The 20098-nt window shown below is 40.3% G+C and overlaps 2 protein-coding genes across 2 annotated transcripts in view; both read left to right on the forward strand.

Moving 5' to 3' along the window:
• The window catches only part of LOC143700886 (collagen and calcium-binding EGF domain-containing protein 1-like), a 38434-nt gene extending 23750 nt beyond the window's left edge, over positions 1-14684 (forward strand). Inside the window, exons 3-11 of the mRNA XM_077194632.1 lie at positions 4915-4967; positions 6725-6859; positions 6942-7067; positions 7263-7390; positions 10638-10758; positions 11330-11451; positions 12900-12939; positions 13078-13109; positions 14161-14684. Coding sequence (XP_077050747.1) covers positions 4915-4967; positions 6725-6859; positions 6942-7067; positions 7263-7390; positions 10638-10758; positions 11330-11451; positions 12900-12939; positions 13078-13109; positions 14161-14349 — 946 coding nt within the window. The 3' untranslated portion in view covers positions 14350-14684. The remainder of the gene's footprint in view (positions 1-4914; positions 4968-6724; positions 6860-6941; positions 7068-7262; positions 7391-10637; positions 10759-11329; positions 11452-12899; positions 12940-13077; positions 13110-14160) is intronic.
• A 4885-nt stretch (positions 14685-19569) lies between these two features.
• The window catches only part of nnt2 (nicotinamide nucleotide transhydrogenase 2), a 34910-nt gene continuing 34381 nt past the window's right edge, over positions 19570-20098 (forward strand). Inside the window, exon 1 of the mRNA XM_077194646.1 lies at positions 19570-20051. Within this exon, the coding sequence (XP_077050761.1) occupies positions 19949-20051 (103 nt within the window). The 5' untranslated portion in view covers positions 19570-19948. The remainder of the gene's footprint in view (positions 20052-20098) is intronic.

Raw genomic sequence — 20098 nt, forward strand, 5'->3', positions numbered from 1 at the left:
TGTGTGTGTGTGTGTGTGTGAGTGTGTGAGAGAGAGACTGTTTCTCATCGACACCGTGTGTGTGTGTGAGAGTGTGTGAGAGAGAGAGACTGTTTCTCATCGACACTGTGTGTGTGTGTGTGTGTGTGTGTGTGTGTGTGTGTGTGTGTGTGTGTGTGTGTGTGAGAGTGTGTGAGAGTGTGTGAGAGAGAGACTGTTTCTCATCGACACTGTGTGTGTGTGTGAGAGTGTGAGAGAGACTGTTTCTCATCGACACTGTGTGTGTGTGTGAGAGTGTGTGAGAGAGAGACTGTTTCTCATCGACACTGTGTGTGTGTGTGAGAGTGTGAGAGAGACTGTTTCTCATCGACACTGTGTGTGTGTGTGAGAGTGTGTGAGAGAGAGACTGTTTCTCATCGACACAGTGTGTGTGTGTGTGAGAGAGAGAGACTGTTTCTCATCGACACTGTGTGTGTGTGTGTGTGTGTGTGTGTGTGAGTGTGTGAGAGAGACTGTTTCTCATCGACACCGTGTGTGTGTGTGTGTGTGTGTGTGTGTGTGTGTGTGTGTGTGTGTGTGTGAGAGTGTGTGAGAGAGAGACTGTTTCTCATCGACACTGTGTGTGTGTGTGTGTGTGAGAGTGTGTGAGAGAGAGACTGTTTCTCATCGACACTGTGTGTGTGTGTGTGTGTGTGTGTGTGTGTGTGAGAGTGTGAGAGAGATAGACTGTTTCTCATCGACATTGTGTGTGTGTGTGTGAGAGAGAGACTGTTTCTCATCGACACCGTGTGTGTGTGTGTGTGAGAGAGAGAGACTGTTTCTCATCGACACTGTGTGTGTGTGTGTGTGTGTGTGTGTGAGAGTGTGTGAGAGAGAGACTGTTTCTCATCGACACCGTGTGTGTGTGTGTGTGTGTGTGTGTGTGTGTGTGTGTGTGTGTGCGTGCGCATGCGTGTGTGAAGTTGTTGAAGTTTATTTGAGGGCAAAATTGTCAGCAGAAGTGAGCTAAATCTGACACGACGTCCTCAAAAGTAAAATGATTTTATAAATGAATATTATGTGGATACTTCGTTTTTTCTTTTAGGGTTTTGGTTATTCTGTAGTCATTATAATCAGCTATTTAAACAACAATATAAGTCTATGATGTCACTCATTTAGAGAGATGTGTGTTGAGAGAGGTCAGATTCCTAAAGGAGCAGCAGAGGTCAGGAGGTCAAGGGTCACCGGAAAAGATCTGACATGTTCTCCACACAAACAGCTCGTCATGTGCTTTTATCGTTTGTTTTGGTCTGAAGTGGTAAATTATTCTGAAATATAGAAATAGAATATAGAAATATAGAAATAAAGCCGTGTACAGAGAGACAAAGTGTGGGATAAACAGAAATGATGACAGGAGAGAGAGAGTATATGATAGATAGAGTGATGAAAAGAGGAAAGACTGTCTCTCAGGTCTGATTGCAGGACGAGTGTTGAGAAAATAAACACACACACACACACACACACACACACACACAGATCCCTTCATTTAAAGCGTATTTTAATGGACTGTGATGGTTTTCAGTCCTCTAGGCCTCTGTACCATTAGCTTGATACACGTGAAACGTAGTGAGGCCAGATGTTTTCATCAAAGAAAAACTTTAGTACATTTTGTATGAATGCAAGTATGTATGCAAGATGCAAGTATATATGCAAGTATGTATGTATGCAAGTATGTATGCAAGTATGTATGTATGTATGCAAGTATGTATGTATGTATGCAAGTATGTATGTATGCAAGTATATATGTATGTATGCAAGTATGTATGTATGCAAGTATCTATGTAATCAAGTATGTATGCAAGTATATATGTATGTATGTATGCAAGTATCTATGTAATCAAGTATGTATGCAAGTATGTATGTATGTATGCAAGTATGTATGCAAGTATGTATGTATGTATGCAAGTATGTATGTATGTATGCAAGTATGTATGCAAGTATGTATGTATGTATGCAAGTATGTATGCAAGTATTTATGTATGTATGCAAGTATGTATGCAAGTATGTATGTATGTATGCAAGTAAGTATGTATGTATGTATGCAAGTATGTATGTATGTATACAAGTAAGTATGTATGTATGTATGCAAGTATGTATGCAAGTATGTATGTATGCAAGTATGTATGTATGCAAGTATGTATGCAAGTATGTATGTATGCAAGTATGTATGCAAGTATGTATGTATGTATGCAAGTATGTATGTATGTATGCAAGTATGTATGTATGTATGCAAGTATGTATGCAAGTATGTATGTTTGTATGTATGTATGCAAGTATGTATGTATGTATGTATGTATGCAAGTATGTATGTATGCATGCATGCAAGTATGTATGCATGCATGCAAGTATGTATGTATGCATGCATGCAACTATGTATGTATGCATGCAAGTATGTATGTATGCATGCAAGTATGTGTGCAAGTATGTATGTATGTATGCAAGTATGTATGTATGTATGCATGCATGCATGTATGTATGTATGTATGCAAGTATGTATGTATGTAAGTATGTGTGTATGCAAGTATGTATGTATGCAAGTATGTATGTATGTATGCAGGTATGTATGTATGTATGCATGCATGTATGTATGTATGTATGCAAGTATGTATGTATGTATGCAAGTATGTATGTATGCAAGTATGTGTGTATGCAAGTATGTATGTATGCAAGTATGTATGTATGTATGCAAGTATGTATGTATGTATGTATGCAAGTATGTATGTATGTATGCAAGTATGTATGTATGTATGCAAGTATGTATGTATGTATGCATGCAAGTATGTATGTATGCATGCAAGTATGTATGTATGCATGCAAGTATGTATGCATGCAAGTATGTATGCATGCAAGTATGTATGCATGCAAGTATGTATGCGTGCAAGTATGTATGTATGTATGCAAGTATGTATGTATGTATGCAAGTATGTATGTATGCAAGTATGTATGCAAGTATGTTTGTATGCAAGTATGTTTGTATGCAAGTATGTATGTATGCAAGTATGTATGTATGTATGCATGCAAGTATGTATGCAAGTATGTTTGTATGCAAGTATGTTTGTATGCAAGTATGTATGTATGCAAGTATGTATGTATGTATGCATGCAAGTATGTATGTATGCATGCAAGTATGTATGTATGTATGTATGCAAGTATGTATGCAAGTATGTTTGTATGCAAGTATGTTTGTATGCAAGTATGTATGTATGCAAGTATGTATGTATGTATGCATGCAAGTATGTATGTATGCATGCAAGTATGTATGTATGCATGCAAGAATGTATGCAGGTATGTATGTATACAAGAATGCAACTATGTAAGCATGCAAGTATGTATTGCAAGAATGTATGTATGCAAGCAAGTATGAGTAAATAATAAGATTTGCTCATTCTATCCACAGTATTCCTACGCCCCATGAAGCTTTGCGTGAATTATGGGTGTAACTTCCGTTAAGCTGTAAACAGTCAGTGAAAGGCTCGCTCTATGAACGCAATAGGTTAAAAAAGTGTCACAATGAGATGACATTAATCTACTCACCCTTCAACCATCGAACATTAAAGGGAAATTTAAAAGTGTAAAAGCATCAACAAGGTACTTTCAACAGACCAAATAACCCTAAAAGCGCGAGTCTTTGGTTAAATTAAAAAAAATATGTTACCTTAATCAAAAATGTTCATTAACTTCAGCATAACGTGATACTATTTCAAAGTAATTTCCGTAATTTTGACAGATTATAAATTGCATTTAACTGTGAAAACAAACCTGGAAAGAGACGTGAGGAATTTGAGGAGAATAACGAGAGATTCTTCATGCATTCCAGTGAATTATTAATGGAATATATCGTAAATTAAATTCGGGAGAACAGACCACAAATGTGCAGTATATGTTGTCCTTTTTCATACATTTACAGCGGATTGCAAAGGGAAAAAAGAAAATAATCATGAGGAAAAGAAAGCAGTGACTGAAAAGAGCTCTTGCCATAGATGTTCTTGTTATAAAATGTCACATTAAAATACCAAGTATAACTTTATTCTCATGTCTGAAAATAAATCATGAAAGAAAATTGACAGCTCATCCAGTCAAAACTGACGGATCAGCTTTATTTGTAGGACAACCTTATGATTTGAAATGATTCGTTTCAGCCTTTTTGAATGGAAGTTCCCCAAACCGGAAGTGCCACCCATAATTCAAAACGCAGTAAGCTCGTCAGGAATAAGGTGGATAATAATAATTGTTCGTTCAGTGGTCCCTGACATTAGCATTATTTATTTGCTATCATCTCTGTGCCGAGTCTGACCAACAAAACTTTAAGATTAAACAAGACGGTTCATTCATATTATTATAAAAATGGGAGAAAGTGTAAAGCGTGGCTTGGCGAAATAAGTCCCGCCTTTTAAGTAAAGGAGCCAATCCTCAACTGGTAAAGTCATTGTGTCACTGCAGAAGCTCTGGTTGTCATAGAAACATGACGCGCTTGAGACTGCACGTTCACTTTAGCTGGAGCAACCTGAAGAGGTTTTTAGCGCAATTTGTGTTTTTTTTTAACCTTATTTCCCGGCACAAACTTTTCTTATCCTAATTTTACAAGTTGCAAGTTACAAAACTCACACAAGCAGTGCTGACTGACTCTGATCACGGCCGGGTGTTCTCCGAGTCCGATCGACTCAGGTGTTACACACAATGTTAAACAGACCCGAAGATATAGATTGGGACCCGACCCGGACCCGGCTGACCATTTAAAATATACGTAGACCCGAACCCGTACGGTCTCGGGTGCTCCCATAGGGGTGCTCCGTGTAGACCTCTAATGCATGCATGCTAGTATGCACGCACGCAAGTATGAACGCAAGTATGAACGCAAGAGCGTGAGCACTAAACGCAGCTGTTGTGTGTCTGCAGGAGGAAGTGCTGTGAAGGCTTCAGGTTTGTGATGGGTCAGTGTGTGCCAGAAAGTAGGTAAAATCTTCAGATCATCTATTTGATTGTAAAACAATCAGTCATCATGCATGTCTGAAATATGATTTTCTTTTTTATATGATGAAACGTATTACCAGACTAGTCACCCTTAAATGATCATTTGTTCATTCATTGTTTGTTTGTTTATTTTTAAATGTTTAAATGTTTACATTTTTTATTTTATATATATTTACATTTATTCATTTATCATGTTTATTTGTATGTATTTATTTATTAGTTTATTTTTATTGGTTTATTTACATTTATTTTTATTTTCGTATATTTAAATGTATTCATTTTATTAATTTTATTTTTTACATTTTTGCACAATAATGTAATTTCAAAGCTCAAATTCTGATTTCATGGGTTCATAATAATTACAGTAAGTGCCTGTAGGTGTGTGTGTGTGTGTATATATGTGTGTGTGCTGAAGGTGTGTGTGTGTATATGTGTGTGTGCTGAAGGTGTGTGTGGGTGTGCAGGTCTGGATGTGTGCTGATGGTGTGTGTGTGTGTGCAGGTCTGGATGTGTGTGTGTGTGCTGACGGTGTGTGTGTGTGTGCTGACGGTGTGTATGTGCAGGTCTGGATGTGTGTGCTGACGGTGTGTGTGTGTGTGTGCTGACGGTGTGTGTGTGTGTGTGTGTGTGTGCAGGTTTGGATGTGTGTGCTGACGGTGTGTGTCTTTGTGTCTGTGTGTGTGTATGTGTGTGCAGGTCTGGATGTGTGTGCTGACTGTGTGTGTGTGTGTGTGCAGGTCTGGATGTGTGTGCTGACTGTGTGTGTGTGTGCAGGTCTGGATGTGTGTGCTGACGGTGTGTGTGCTGACGGTGTGTGTGTGTGTGTGTGCAGGTCTGGATGTGTGTGCTGACGGTGTGTGTGTGTGTGTGTGTGTGTGCAGGTCTGGATGTGTGTGCTGACGGTGTGTGTGCTGACGGTGTGTGTGTGTGTCTGTGTGCAGGTCTGGATGTGTGTGCTGACGGTGTGTGTGTGTGTGTGTGTGCAGGTCTGGATGTGTGTGCTGACGGTGTGTGTGTGTGTGTGTGTGTGTGTGTGTGTGTGTGTGTGTGTGTGTGTGTGTGCAGGTCTGGATGTGTGTGTGTGTGTGTGTGTGTGTGTGCAGGTCTGGATGTGTGTGCTGACGGTGTGTGTGTGTGTGTGTGTGTGTGCAGGTCTGGATGTGTGTGCTGACGGTGTGTGTGTGTGCAGGTCTGGATGTGTGTGCTGACGGTGTGTGTGTGTGTGTGTGTGCAGGTCTGGATGTGTGTGCTACCGGTGTGTGTGCTGACGGTGTGTGTGTGTGTGTGTGTGCAGGTCTGGATGTGTGTGCTGACTGTGTGTGTGTGTGTGTGTGTGTGTGTGTGTGTGTGTGTGCAGGTCTGGATGTGTGTGCTGACGGTGTGTGTGTGTGCAGGTCTGGATGTGTGTGCTGACGGTGTGTGTGTGTGTGTGTGTGTGTGCAGGTCTGGATGTGTGTGCTGACGGTGTGTGTGCTGACGGTGTGTGTGTGTGTGTGCAGGTCTGGATGTGTGTGCTGACTGTGTGTGTGTGTGTGCAGGTCTGGATGTGTGTGCTGACGGTGTGTGTGTGTGTGTGCAGGTCTGGATGTGTGTGCTGACGGTGTGTGTGTGTGTGTGTGTGTGTGCAGGTCTGGATGTGTGTGCTGACGGTGTGTGTGCTGACGGTGTGTGTGTGTGTGCAGGTCTGGATGTGTGTGCTGACTGTGTGTGTGTGTGTGTGTGTGTGTGTGTGCAGGTCTGGATGTGTGTGCCGGCTCTCCCTGTGAGCAACAGTGCACTGATAACTTCGGTCGAGTGTTGTGCACGTGTTACCATGGTTACCGCTTCCACCGAGAGAGACATCGTCAACACCTGCATCCATACTGTATCGGTTAGTAGTCACATGTTGCAGCATGCTGTGTTCAAACACACACACTCATCCATCTCTCTCTCGCTCGCTCGCTGTGGTCCAGATGTGGATGAGTGTGAAGAATCAAACGGCAGTGTGTGTGAACACGTGTGTGAAAACACTCCTGGAAGCTTCCGTTGCAGCTGTAATGCTGGATACACACTGACAGAAGACCAGCGCTCCTGTGACCGTAAGTGTGTGTGTGTGTGTGTGTGTGAGTGTGTGAGTGTGTGTCTCAAATAAATGCAACCTTGGTGAGCAGAAGACTTATTTAAAAAACATGTTTTTTTCTTATATTTCTCCTGATATTAATATGTGCAGTCAGCATGTGTAGTGTGTGTGTGTGTGTTTGTGTGTGAGCTGTATGTCTCTCTCTGTGTCTCAGTGGTTTCCTCCGTAAAGTCTGAGACTCAGATGAGCTCTGGATCATGTTCTCTCAGCTGTCGAGACTTCTTGAACATGAGGAACAGTTTAATGGAGATCTCACTCCTACTGGGACACACACCTTCACAGGTAACACACACACACACACACACACACACACACACACACACACCTGCACAGGTAACACACACACAGACCTGCACAGGTAACACAAACACACACACACACACACACACACCTGCACAGGTAACACACACACACACACACACCTGCACAGGTAACACACACACACACACACACACACACACACACACACACACACCTGCACAGGTAACACACACACAGACCTGCACAGGTAACACAAACACACACACACACACACACACACCTGCACAGGTAACACACACACACACACACACCTGCACAGGTAACACACACACACACACACACACCTGCACAGGTGACACGCACAGACCTGCACAGGTAACACACACACACACACACACACACACCTTCACAGGTAACACACACACACACACACACACACCTTCACAGGTAACACACACACAGACCTGCACAGGTAACACACACACAGACCTGCACAGGTAACACACACACACAGACCTGCACAGGTAACACACACACACACACACACCTTCACAGGTAACACACACACACACACACATACCTTCACAGGTAACACACACACACACACCTGCACAGGTAACACACACACACCTGCACAGGTAACACACACACACACACACACACCTGCACAGGTAACACACACACACACCTGCACAGGTAACACACACACACACCTGCACAGGTAACACACACACACACACACACACACACACACACACCTGCACAGGTAACACACACAGACCTGCACAGGTAACACACACACACACACACACCTGCACAGGTAACACACACACACACACACACACACACACCTGCACAGGTAACACACACACACACACCTGCACAGGTAACACACGCACACACACACACACACACACACACACACACACACACACACACACACACACACCTGCACAGGTAACACACACGCACACACACACACACACACACACACACACAGACACGCACAGGTAACACACACACACACCTGCACAGGTAACACACACGCACAGGTAACACACACGCACACACACCTGCACAGGTAACACACACACACCCCTGCACAGGTAACACACACACACCCCTGCACAGGTCACACACACACACACACACACACACACACACACACACACACACACACACACCCCTGCACAGGTAACACACACACACACCTGCACAGGTAACACACACACACACACAGAGCCCTGCACAGGTAACACACACACACACACACACCTGCACAGGTAACACACACACACACACACACACACAGCCCTGCACAGGTAACACACACACACCTGCACAGGTAACACACACACACACACACACACACACACACACACACACACACACCCCTGCACAGGTAACACACACACACACACACACACACACACACACCCCTGCACAGGTAACACACACACACACACACACACACACACACACACCCCTGCACAGGTAACACAGACACACACACACACACACACACACACACACACACACCCCTGCACAGGTAACACACACACACACATACACACACACACACACACACACCTGCACAGGTAACACACACACACACACACACACAGCCCTGCACAGGTAACACACACACACACACACACACACACACACACACACACACACACACACACACACACACACCCCTGCACAGGTAACACACACACACACACACACACACACACACACCCCTGCACAGGTAACACACACACACACACACACACCCCTGCACAGGTAACACACACACACACACACACACACACACACACCCCTGCACAGGTAACACACACACACACACACACACACACACCCCTGCACAGGTAACACACACACACACACACACACACACACACACAGCCCTGCACAGGTAACACACACACACACACCCCTGCACAGGTAACACACACACACACACACACACACACACCTGCACAGGTAACACCATGGGCGTAGGTTTGGTCTCAGGTTTGGTGGGGACATCTCCCCCCCCCTGCATACAAAATGGTAAATTAATTTTGTAGTCTATCCTATGGCTAGCAAGTTTAACCCTCCTACCAGATATTGTTATTTGGATATTATCAATCAAATAATGATTCATTATATTTGAATAACCAACAGTGTTAACTTTCGCCTTTTTAACATTGCCAATATGTTTTTCCAGCACATGTGTTTAGCAAGTAGGCTTCACTCACAAATACATTACATAAACAGAATGTAGAAACGAAAAATGTCTCAGATGATCCACTGTTTATGACTGCAAGATTCTAAGTTAAGGTAGGCTAATTAACATTCAGTGACTTACTAACGTAAGTTAGCATTCTATCATGATAGCGCAACTTCTATGAGTCTATCCGTGCTGCACACCCCTAATTAATGCTCCTAACCTTGAAAGATTGCAGAAGCTAGGTTTAACTGTAACACTATCCAGGGTAACCAGGATCACCAGTTAATTCTATTTTCCACAGTAGAATCTGCATTTGAAAGCCTGGTCAGTCACTACTACTGCTAGTTATTTGTGTGGCTAGTTATTTTTGCCTACTTACACTCTGCTTTATGAAAAAAGCTTCGTATGTCCCCTTTCTTCTTCTTGGGTGACATAGCTGATCTACAAAGTACAAAAGGGGGCAAAAAAACGGAATATTAAAATGTTTTACTCTGGCCTTTGAATATGGCAGGCAGAGAGACAGCCCTGGTAACTTACCGTCGGCGTCGTCACGCGCACACACACACACAGGCACACACCACCCGACCCGCTCGCTGCCAGTGAGTGCAAGCACAAAAAGTAGTCCCGGCCCGCGCGTGTAGCCTGCCTGTCAGATACCCCGCCGCCAATCAAATTACGGCGTATCTTGTACTGTCGTCTTCCTGGCCGTTGGAATCGATCCAAATAGCAGCGCAAAGATCAGAATAGCAGTTCAAAGGAGCTTGCTAAATATTGGTGGCGACAAATTTATAATCTCAAAATATTGATTGGGACAAGTACCTAGCGCCCCCCCCTAAACCTACATCCTTGGGTAACACACACGCACACACACACACACGCACATGCACAGGTAACGCACACACACACACACACACACACACACACACCCCTGCACAGGTAACACACACACACCTGCACAGGTAACACACACACACACACACACACACCTGCACAGGTAACACACACACACACACACACACTGCTAAGCTTAAACACATCTGATCTGCATAGGGTTCGTCTTCCAGTCCTGAAAACAACAGCCACAAACCGGCTCAGGAGAGAACTGGGAAAAATCCTCACATTCACACCGTCACTGGACCAGCAGGACCTCCGGGACCCCCTGGTCTGCCAGGTAAACACACACATACACACACACACACACACACACACACACACTATCAAACGCATACACACTTTCTCTCTCAAACACACACACACAAACAGTCTCTCACAAACACACACACAGCCACACACACACACACACACACACAGACACACACACACATCCACACAGACAAACACACACACACAGACACACACACTCTCTCTCTCTCTCTCTCTCTCACACACACACACACACACAATTTGAACTGTACTGTGTTATTGCTCTGATAGTTGCAAATTCAGAGACATGGAAAATAACTACATTCAAATTAGGAAAATCATTTTGAAATAATTTTGTATCAGCAACAAAATCATTGAGGTTACACTTTACAGTAAGATTACTAACTAACAATTCATTCAGTTCATTAACAAATGTCAACAGATACAACTTTTAATTTGAGCACATGTAGAAATGAACAATAGCTAAGATTAATAAATGCTTCTACATGAATTACACCAAACAGTGAATCAGGGTATATTGTTTTAAATGTCAGAACACCTGAAATGAAGTATTTCTGCTCATGTTGGTCCTGTTTCAGGTGATCGAGGTGAGAAGGGGGTCCGGGGGCCGCCGGGACCCCAGGGGCCCCGAGGAGACATGGGTCCAGTGGGGCCCGCAGCACATCTGGAGCCCGTACACACGGGCCGCCGCGGGCCGCTGGTAAACCTGGCTCTCTCACACACACATCTCAGAGGAGGTTCATTACAAACACCAAATGCTTCTTTAAAACCTTTAAGTGTCACACACCCTTTTTTTTTGTTGAATTGTCACGAAAATGCACATTCCAAACTTAAATGGTTATAATTCAAGAATGCATTGGAATATACAGGTGAAACTCGAAAAATTTGAATATTTGTGCAACAGTATTTCAGTAATTCAAATTAAAAGGTGAAAATAATATATTTAGTTTATATAACTATATACATATACATGATTATACTTTTCAGAGGGCCGACATTTCTGTATTTAAAATCCTTTTTTTTTTATTGATTTCATGTAATATTCTAATTTTCTGAGATTTTGAATTTGGGGTTTTCATGAGCTGTAAGCCTTAATCATCAAAATTATAACTTTTGCATGATTTTCTAATTTTTCGAGTTTCATCTGTAGATGTAAGATTTGTTTTGTTTTTGTTGGCAGATTTTTGTAGGAGTGAAATAAATTAAGAAAGTCAAACAGAAAGAAAAGTTGTGCAATGTATAAATTTAATAATTCATATTTTATGTAAAATATATATTTTCAAAACATGGTTGACTAAAACTGCAAGAAAATCAAAGCCAAAAATCTGAACAAGTTGTGTTTCAGATTTTAGGTTGATATCTGATATCTCTCAGTGAGTGTGTGTGTGTATGTGTGTGTGTGTGTGTGTGGGCGCAGTACCAAGCGCTTCCACTAGGGAACACCAGACTCCATACTGACCATATAAGGGCGCCTCTATTTCCATATGCGTTTTGAGTGATCTGAACCATTATTTCAACAATATTCATACAATTTATGAAGTAGACATCCTATTCAGAAGTAGTATGGAAAGTCTGGCCGATTTTGATATGAATTGATATGATATGGGCGTTATAGCTCGCTGCCACATCACAAGTGGTGAATCTATTATTTTTTTCTTTATATTTAACACATTTTCAGACCTTTTTTCTAAAAATATATTGAATGAATGTTATCTTTTGAACTCTTGGCATGAAAATAAACCGAGGTTTCTACCAATCTTTCATGATTTTTTCACGTTCATTACTATTTCAAAATAAAGGTCTGAACACGCCTTAGGAGTATGAAAATATTCTTGTTGCATATTGATTGAATTTATTTTGAAAATTAGTCACCAAATATGGAAACTACAGATTGTAAGCTTTCAAATGATATATAGTTTGTCAAGATTAGTTTAGGATATTACTGTTTGTAATGGCTATGGCCCACCGGTTCATCCACACACTAGTAAAAAAATATAAAAAAATATGTCTGAATAATTTTTGATTTAACTTAGTCTAAAGATAAAATATACTAACAGTCAGAATTTAGTTTGGCTTTACAAGTTTAATGTTCATGCCCTCTTTATTTGTTTGTGTGAGTTTGCTGAATCTTCTCCTGTGTTTGTATAGGGATCTCCAGGAGCGCCTGGTAAAGACGGACAGAAGGCACGTGTCTTGCTTTATGTGAACAAACGAACACCATATTGAACTATGATGGGATTTTAATGCTAATTATGATTTTATTACATGAAATGAATGCTATACGTGATGCAGAAATCATGATGTATGAATCTTTCTCTGCAGGGAGACCGAGGTTTTCCTGGACCGACAGGATCTCCGGTACGTTCTTTACACGACACTGGAATATTATTTATTATTTTAAATATATATTAAGATATGAAATATTTGTGCTGCAGCTCTGTGTTGATGTTTTTCAGTCACTTATTTAACATTTGTGGTCATTCAGTGTTTTTTTGTTTGTTTTTTGGTCTTTTGTCGTGAACTTTATAATTTTTTTTGCAATTTAAGATTTAAATTTGAAAATAATAAAGATTTTATTATTATATCATTTTTTAAATATATAATTTATGACTTATTATTATTATTATTTAAAAAAAAAGATTGTTTTAAAAAAAAGTTTACTATTAATTTATTAGATTAGGCCTATTATTAGTCAGAAATGATGACGTGATCGCTTAGAGCGTTAGTTTAGTATCATTGAGATACTATTATAGTTTTTATTAATAGTTTGAATACTTTTTTATTTTTACATTTTTTTGTTTTCATTTTAATTTTTGTTAAAGTTTTAGTAATTTTGTAATTTTGCACATGTTGTTTTATATTATTATAATACATTTTTATTACATTTATTAATTTTTTTTTTCAGTTTTTAGTGTATTTTAGTGTTTTAGTGTATCGTTAAACTAAATGTACATGTTTGTTTAATGTAATTTTATTTTAGTTTTTATTAATAGTTTGAATTGGTTTTCATTTTTTTTTGTTTTTTGTTTTTGTATTTTTGTATTTTTTACATATATATATGTTTATATATATGTATATAAATAAATAACTAAATTTATTTATTTATTTTATCTTTAGTTATTTTACCACATCAACTTTACCTAATTGAGAAATGTTTCCTTGGAAGCTAGCTAAAATCTATATATTTTTAAATTATTTTATTTTATTTCAAGTAGCCAAAATGTTTATTTTTATGGTGTTAATGTTAGTTGTAGTTAACTGTAATAACCCTGCACAGTGACTCATTCACACAGAAGCAAAGAATCAAACCTGAAACTTCAACACTAATAATTCTGCTGTTGCTGTTGGACAAAAACTTATGAAATATTCGTAATAAAATAAAGATACTGAATCTCTCTGTCATCTTCAGGGGCCTCCAGGGTCCTTCGACTTCCTGTTATTGATGATGGCAGATATCCGTCATGACATCATCGAGCTGCAGCAGCGTGTGTTTGGGAAGAGGCGTGGCCTATCGGTGGATACGCCCATTATTACCAGCGGAGAGGCGGAGCTTGAGGACTGGGCGTCAGGACAGGGAGAGCTGAACCCGAACACGTGAGCGAATCAGACATCAACACAAAACCACTGAAGAACCTGAACAGGAGGATGATGTACAGTTTCACAACATCAGATGCTTCAAATGAATCATGCATAACAGTTTTTTAAACATGCATAATCAATACTTTACCTAAAAAGACTATAAGATGATGCTTGAAAGACTGAGAAGGAACTGAAATTCTGTTGAAATGAGAGTAGAGATGTGAATAACAGTGCACAGTATGCATACTCATCTCTGTATTACAGTCTACATTAGCTCACTGTGTGAGATTGTGTACATGCTCAACTTCACCTTACGTTTTCTGTCACAAATGAACTCAAAGATTTTTAACATCTCTCTTTTGACTCATTTTTAGGTGTTCAAGCACGAAGTGCTGAAAACCTATTGTAATTGCTATTTGAAAAAAAAAAAAACCTAAAACGCATCGTGCAGCCCAAACCGTAAGGCCTAGAGACTTGAAACTCGGCCAGATGGTAGGGCCTCAGTTTGGGGAGAACCTATCAGAGTATGACCCCGATTGGCCCATAGGTGGCGCTACAGCAACCAAAAGTACTAAATTACCCATAACTCCTCGACCGTTTGACCTAGAATCAAGGTTTTCACACCACTGTGTTCCTTGGCTCAAGACGGACAAGATGTATATCTCGGATTGTCGATTTGAGCGAAGAAAAAATTGTTATGGCCAATTTTGTCCAAAACCTACTTTTGCGAACTAGTCCCTGGTTTTTTGCCTGATCGGAACCAGACCAGTCTAGGACAATTCTCTGGACTCTCTAGATCAATAATTATCAAAAAAAAGTTGAACTTTGCCCTTTGGTTCACTGTAACAGGGTCATTTAGAAAAGGGGGCGTGTCAAAATACACTCAAAAGCCTATAAATCCTATACGAAAACTCAGAACTTCACAAAAATTGGTGAGCATATGTGACATAACATCATTAACAAGCATGCAAAATTTTATGGAGATCGGACAATAGGTGGCGCTATAACGGGCAAAAAGGTCCCCTATTATTAGGTGTTCAAGCACGAAGTGCTGAAAACCTATTGTAATTGCTATTTGAAAAAAAAAAAAACCTAAAACGCATCGTGCAGCCCAAACCGTAAGGCCTAGAGACTTGAAACTCGGCCAGATGGTAGGGCCTCAGTTTGGGGAGAACCTATCAGAGTATGACCCCGATTGGCCCATAGGTGGCGCTACAGCAACCAAAAGTACTAAATTACCCATAACTCCTCGACCGTTTGACCTAGAATCAAGGTTTTCACACCACTGTGTTCCTTGGCTCAAGACGGACAAGATGTATATCTCGGATTGTCGATTTGAGCGAAGAAAAAATTGTTATGGCCAATTTTGTCCAAAACCTACTTTTGCGAACTAGTCCCTGGTTTTTTGCCTGATCGGAACCAGACCAGTCTAGGACAATTCTCTGGACTCTCTAGATCAATAATTATCAAAAAAAAGTTGAACTTTGCCCTTTGGTTCACTGTAACAGGGTCATTTAGAAAAGGGGGCGTGTCAAAATACACTCAAAAGCCTATAAATCCTATACGAAAACTCAGAACTTCACAAAAATTGGTGAGCATATGTGACATAACATCATTAACAAGCATGCAAAATTTTATGGAGATCGGACAATAGGTGGCGCTATAACGGGCAAAAAGGTCCCCTATTATTAGGTGTTCAAGCACGAAGTGCTGAAAACCTATTGTAATTGCTATTTGAAAAAAAAAAAAACCTAAAACGCATCGTGCAGCCCAAACCGTAAGGCCTAGAGACTTGAAACTCGGCCAGATGGTAGGGCCTCAGTTTGGGGAGAACCTATCAGAGTATGACCCCGATTGGCCCATAGGTGGCGCTACAGCAACCAAAAGTACTAAATTACCCATAACTCCTCGACCGTTTGACCTAGAATCAAGGTTTTCACACCACTGTGTTCCTTGGCTCAAGACGGACAAGATGTATATCTCGGATTGTCGATTTGAGCGAAGAAAAAATTGTTATGGCCAATTTTGTCCAAAACCTACTTTTGCGAACTAGTCCCTGGTTTTTTGCCTGATCGGAACCAGACCAGTCTAGGACAATTCTCTGGACTCTCTAGATCAATAATTATCAAAAAAAAGTTGAACTTTGCCCTTTGGTTCACTGTAACAGGGTCATTTAGAAAAGGGGGCGTGTCAAAATACACTCAAAAGCTTATAAATCCTATACGAAAACTCAGAACTTCACAAAAATTGGTGAGCATATGTGACATAACATCATTAACAAGCATGCAAAATTTTATGGAGATCGGACAATAGGTGGCGCTATAACGGGCAAAAAGGTCCCCTATTATTAGGTGTTCAAGCACGAAGTGCTGAAAACCTATTGTAATTGCTATTTGAAAAAAAAAAAAACCTAAAACGCATCGTGCAGCCCAAACCGTAAGGCCTAGAGACTTGAAACTCGGCCAGATGGTAGGGCCTCAGTTTGGGGAGAACCTATCAGAGTATGACCCCGATTGGCCCATAGGTGGCGCTACAGCAACCAAAAGTACTAAATTACCCATAACTCCTCGACCGTTTGACCTAGAATCAAGGTTTTCACACCACTGTGTTCCTTGGCTCAAGACGGACAAGATGTATATCTCGGATTGTCGATTTGAGCGAAGAAAAAATTGTTATGGCCAATTTTGTCCAAAACCTACTTTTGCGAACTAGTCCCTGGTTTTTTGCCTGATCGGAACCAGACCAGTCTAGGACAATTCTCTGGACTCTCTAGATCAATAATTATCAAAAAAAAGTTGAACTTTGCCCTTTGGTTCACTGTAACAGGGTCATTTAGAAAAGGGGGCGTGTCAAAATACACTCAAAAGCCTATAAATCCTATACGAAAACTCAGAACTTCACAAAAATTGGTGAGCATATGTGACATAACATCATTAACAAGCATGCAAAATTTTATGGAGATCGGACAATAGGTGGCACTATAACAGTTGAAAAGGTTTAAAACCATGTATTTCCTATGGTAAATTGCCTGTATTGGCTGTAAACGGTGTGTTCCATCTATGATCATATAATATTTATATCACAATGTTCAAAATCAGTTCAGTACAATTCTCTGGACTCTCTAGATAAATAATCATCAGAAAAGTTATAACTTCTTCATTTGGATGGCTATAATAGGGTCATTTCAATATGAAGCCTTTACCAAGAAAGCCTATATCTCTTCAATGAATCCTCAGATCTTCTTAAAAACAAGTCAGAACATGTGACTCTAAATAAGATAAGAAATAATGCATCTATAACAGTTAAAAAGGTTAAAGTTATAACATAATGGCATATTAAGCCAATAAGTGGTATTCTACTGCCCCCTGCTGTTTAAAATAGTCATTTTGTCAAGCTACTAACTACTAATATTCTATAATTCTTATTTAGAGTTTATAAAATCACTATTTTAACATTTACACTCACATTTTGTCAAAATTCATCTATTGAAGTATTACTATTGACCATTGTGTCACGGACAAATGTTAATCCTGAATGAGACACAGTTCAGATCACTTTATCTACAACAGAATGTGTGTGTGTAGTCCCATGTTTCTGAATAAATCCTGAATAATCTGATTAATAGCTTGCAAAGACATATTTTAATGGTCTATAAGCATTTCATATATTTTCATAATGACTTGTGTGTGTGTCTAGATATGAGTCACAAAAGCACCTGTGAAAACACTTTATTAATAAGTATAATGGCCAGCAAAGGGCAGTAGAAGACCACTTATTGGCTCACTCTCATTTTGACAGACTTGATTTTCACCAGTATATCATGGTAAATCATGCTAGCAATGTGACGAATCATAGTAAATCATGCTACAATCCTGATAAATCATTCTAGAATGTGGTATATCATGGCCAATCATCCTATAACATGGTAAATCAAGGTAAACTAAGATAAATCATGCTATAAACATATTAAATCATACTAGAATGTGTTCAGTTGTGGTAAATCATGCTAGAACAGGGTAAATCATGGTGAATCATACTAGAACTTGGTATACCATGGTAAACTATGGTAAATCATGCTAGATTCATGGTAAATCGTGAAAATCACACTGAAATGGGGTATATCATGGTAAATCATGCTAAAATTGCCTGTATTGGCTGTAAATGGTATTTTCCATCTATTATGTCAGTGTTTAAATGTATGCTAAATAAAACTTAATGTCTTTTGGTGCTTTTGTGCTTTACGGCCTTAAAGGCCTTAACTGCTTGAACACCGCTAAATGCTGCTTGCAGCTTTAATTTTTATTAGACTTGCAAAAGTTCAGGCAATTTTACTGAAAACTTGCTTTAAAAAATTAAATATTGTTGCATACTACTTATACTATTGCTTCTCTATTGTGCCGTTTATTTGAGTGAAACGCTTCTGGAACAAGAACAAATATGGGCGGGGCTTAATTTTGTCCATGGGGAATTGATTGGATGGTTGTGGTTTGCTATTGGCTGATCTCATGTGATTGACAGGTTATAGCCCCGCCCTCGTCGTCAGAGAAGAGAAGAGATGCTGCAAAAGGAAGTTATTCTGATTCAAGATTATTAACACAATAATGATGTGCACCGATAAATTATTTAGAATAAACACTGACAATTCCTATGTTTGTTTATGGAATATTGCAATGTTGATTTCATGGTGACTTTAAATGTGAGATCCAGATTATGTTTGAGTTCGGCAGTTCAGAGTCACTATTTAAACATCTAATAGTTTAGTTCCTGTCTCTATGAAGCCCGTCCTTTTGAAAAGCACACTGTTCTCTGATTGGTCGGCTGGATCAGTGTGTTGTGATTGGTCGAGCGCTTCGAGTGTGTTTAGGCAATGCTCCGCCTCCATACCATAACCACCAGATTACCACACTACTAACTAACACAACCAGGCCCCGCCCCTTTATTCTGCGCATTAATTATTATAATGAGGAATATTGTGAGGTGTTCGTTCCCGGAAGAAACTCAAGACCTTCAGGGAGTTCAGAAACACTGACACTGATATAGAGAAGAACTGGAGCTTAGCAGAGCTTTTTTTTTATTTTTTAGAATAGCGAGAACAAAAGGTAGAATTGCAAAAAAAAAAAAAAAACACTGAATTGCGAGGAAAAGTCAGAATTGCGAGAAACAAACTAACTAACTCAACCAGGCCCCGCCCCTTTATTCCACGTATGAATTATTTAAATGAGGAATATTGTGACGTGTTCGTTCCCGGAAGAAACTCAGACTACAATGGAGGCATTTCAGGGAGTTCAGAAACACTGACACTGATATAGAGAATAACTGAAGCTTTTTCAAGCTCAAACACCGACATTACACACTGAAGAAAGATGAAGACGGAGAAAAGCATAATAGGTCATCTTTAACATACAGATTGGTTTATTAATACAGTAAAGCTGTGTGAGTGTGGAGTTTGTGTCTTGGCATCTTTCCCTGCTCTCTCGTCACTGGTCTCGCGTGGCCGCCCGAGAGCGACAGGTTTCTGCGTCTCTGCTGGAACATGCGAGTCTGTGTCTGACGGAGTGTGTGTGTGTGTGTGTGTGCTGTTGAGACGGTTTGTTGTGTTCTTCAGAGACCCCGGAGACATGTCGTGTCTGTTGCGCTGTGTGAACTTCTCCTCGCTGCGCCGGCCGGGGAGAAGATTCTTCCAGACCTTCTCAGTTCTGTGTGATCAACAGGCTGTTAAAGGTGAGGTCTGAAACTAGCTCTCAGAGAGTGTGTTATTCACGGCTGAA

The sequence above is a fragment of the Siphateles boraxobius genome, unplaced genomic scaffold, assembly GCF_051911475.1.
Source record: "Siphateles boraxobius isolate OS27281-9 unplaced genomic scaffold, OSU_SipBor_1 32, whole genome shotgun sequence".
In the NCBI taxonomy this organism is placed as follows: domain Eukaryota; kingdom Metazoa; phylum Chordata; class Actinopteri; order Cypriniformes; family Leuciscidae; genus Siphateles; species Siphateles boraxobius.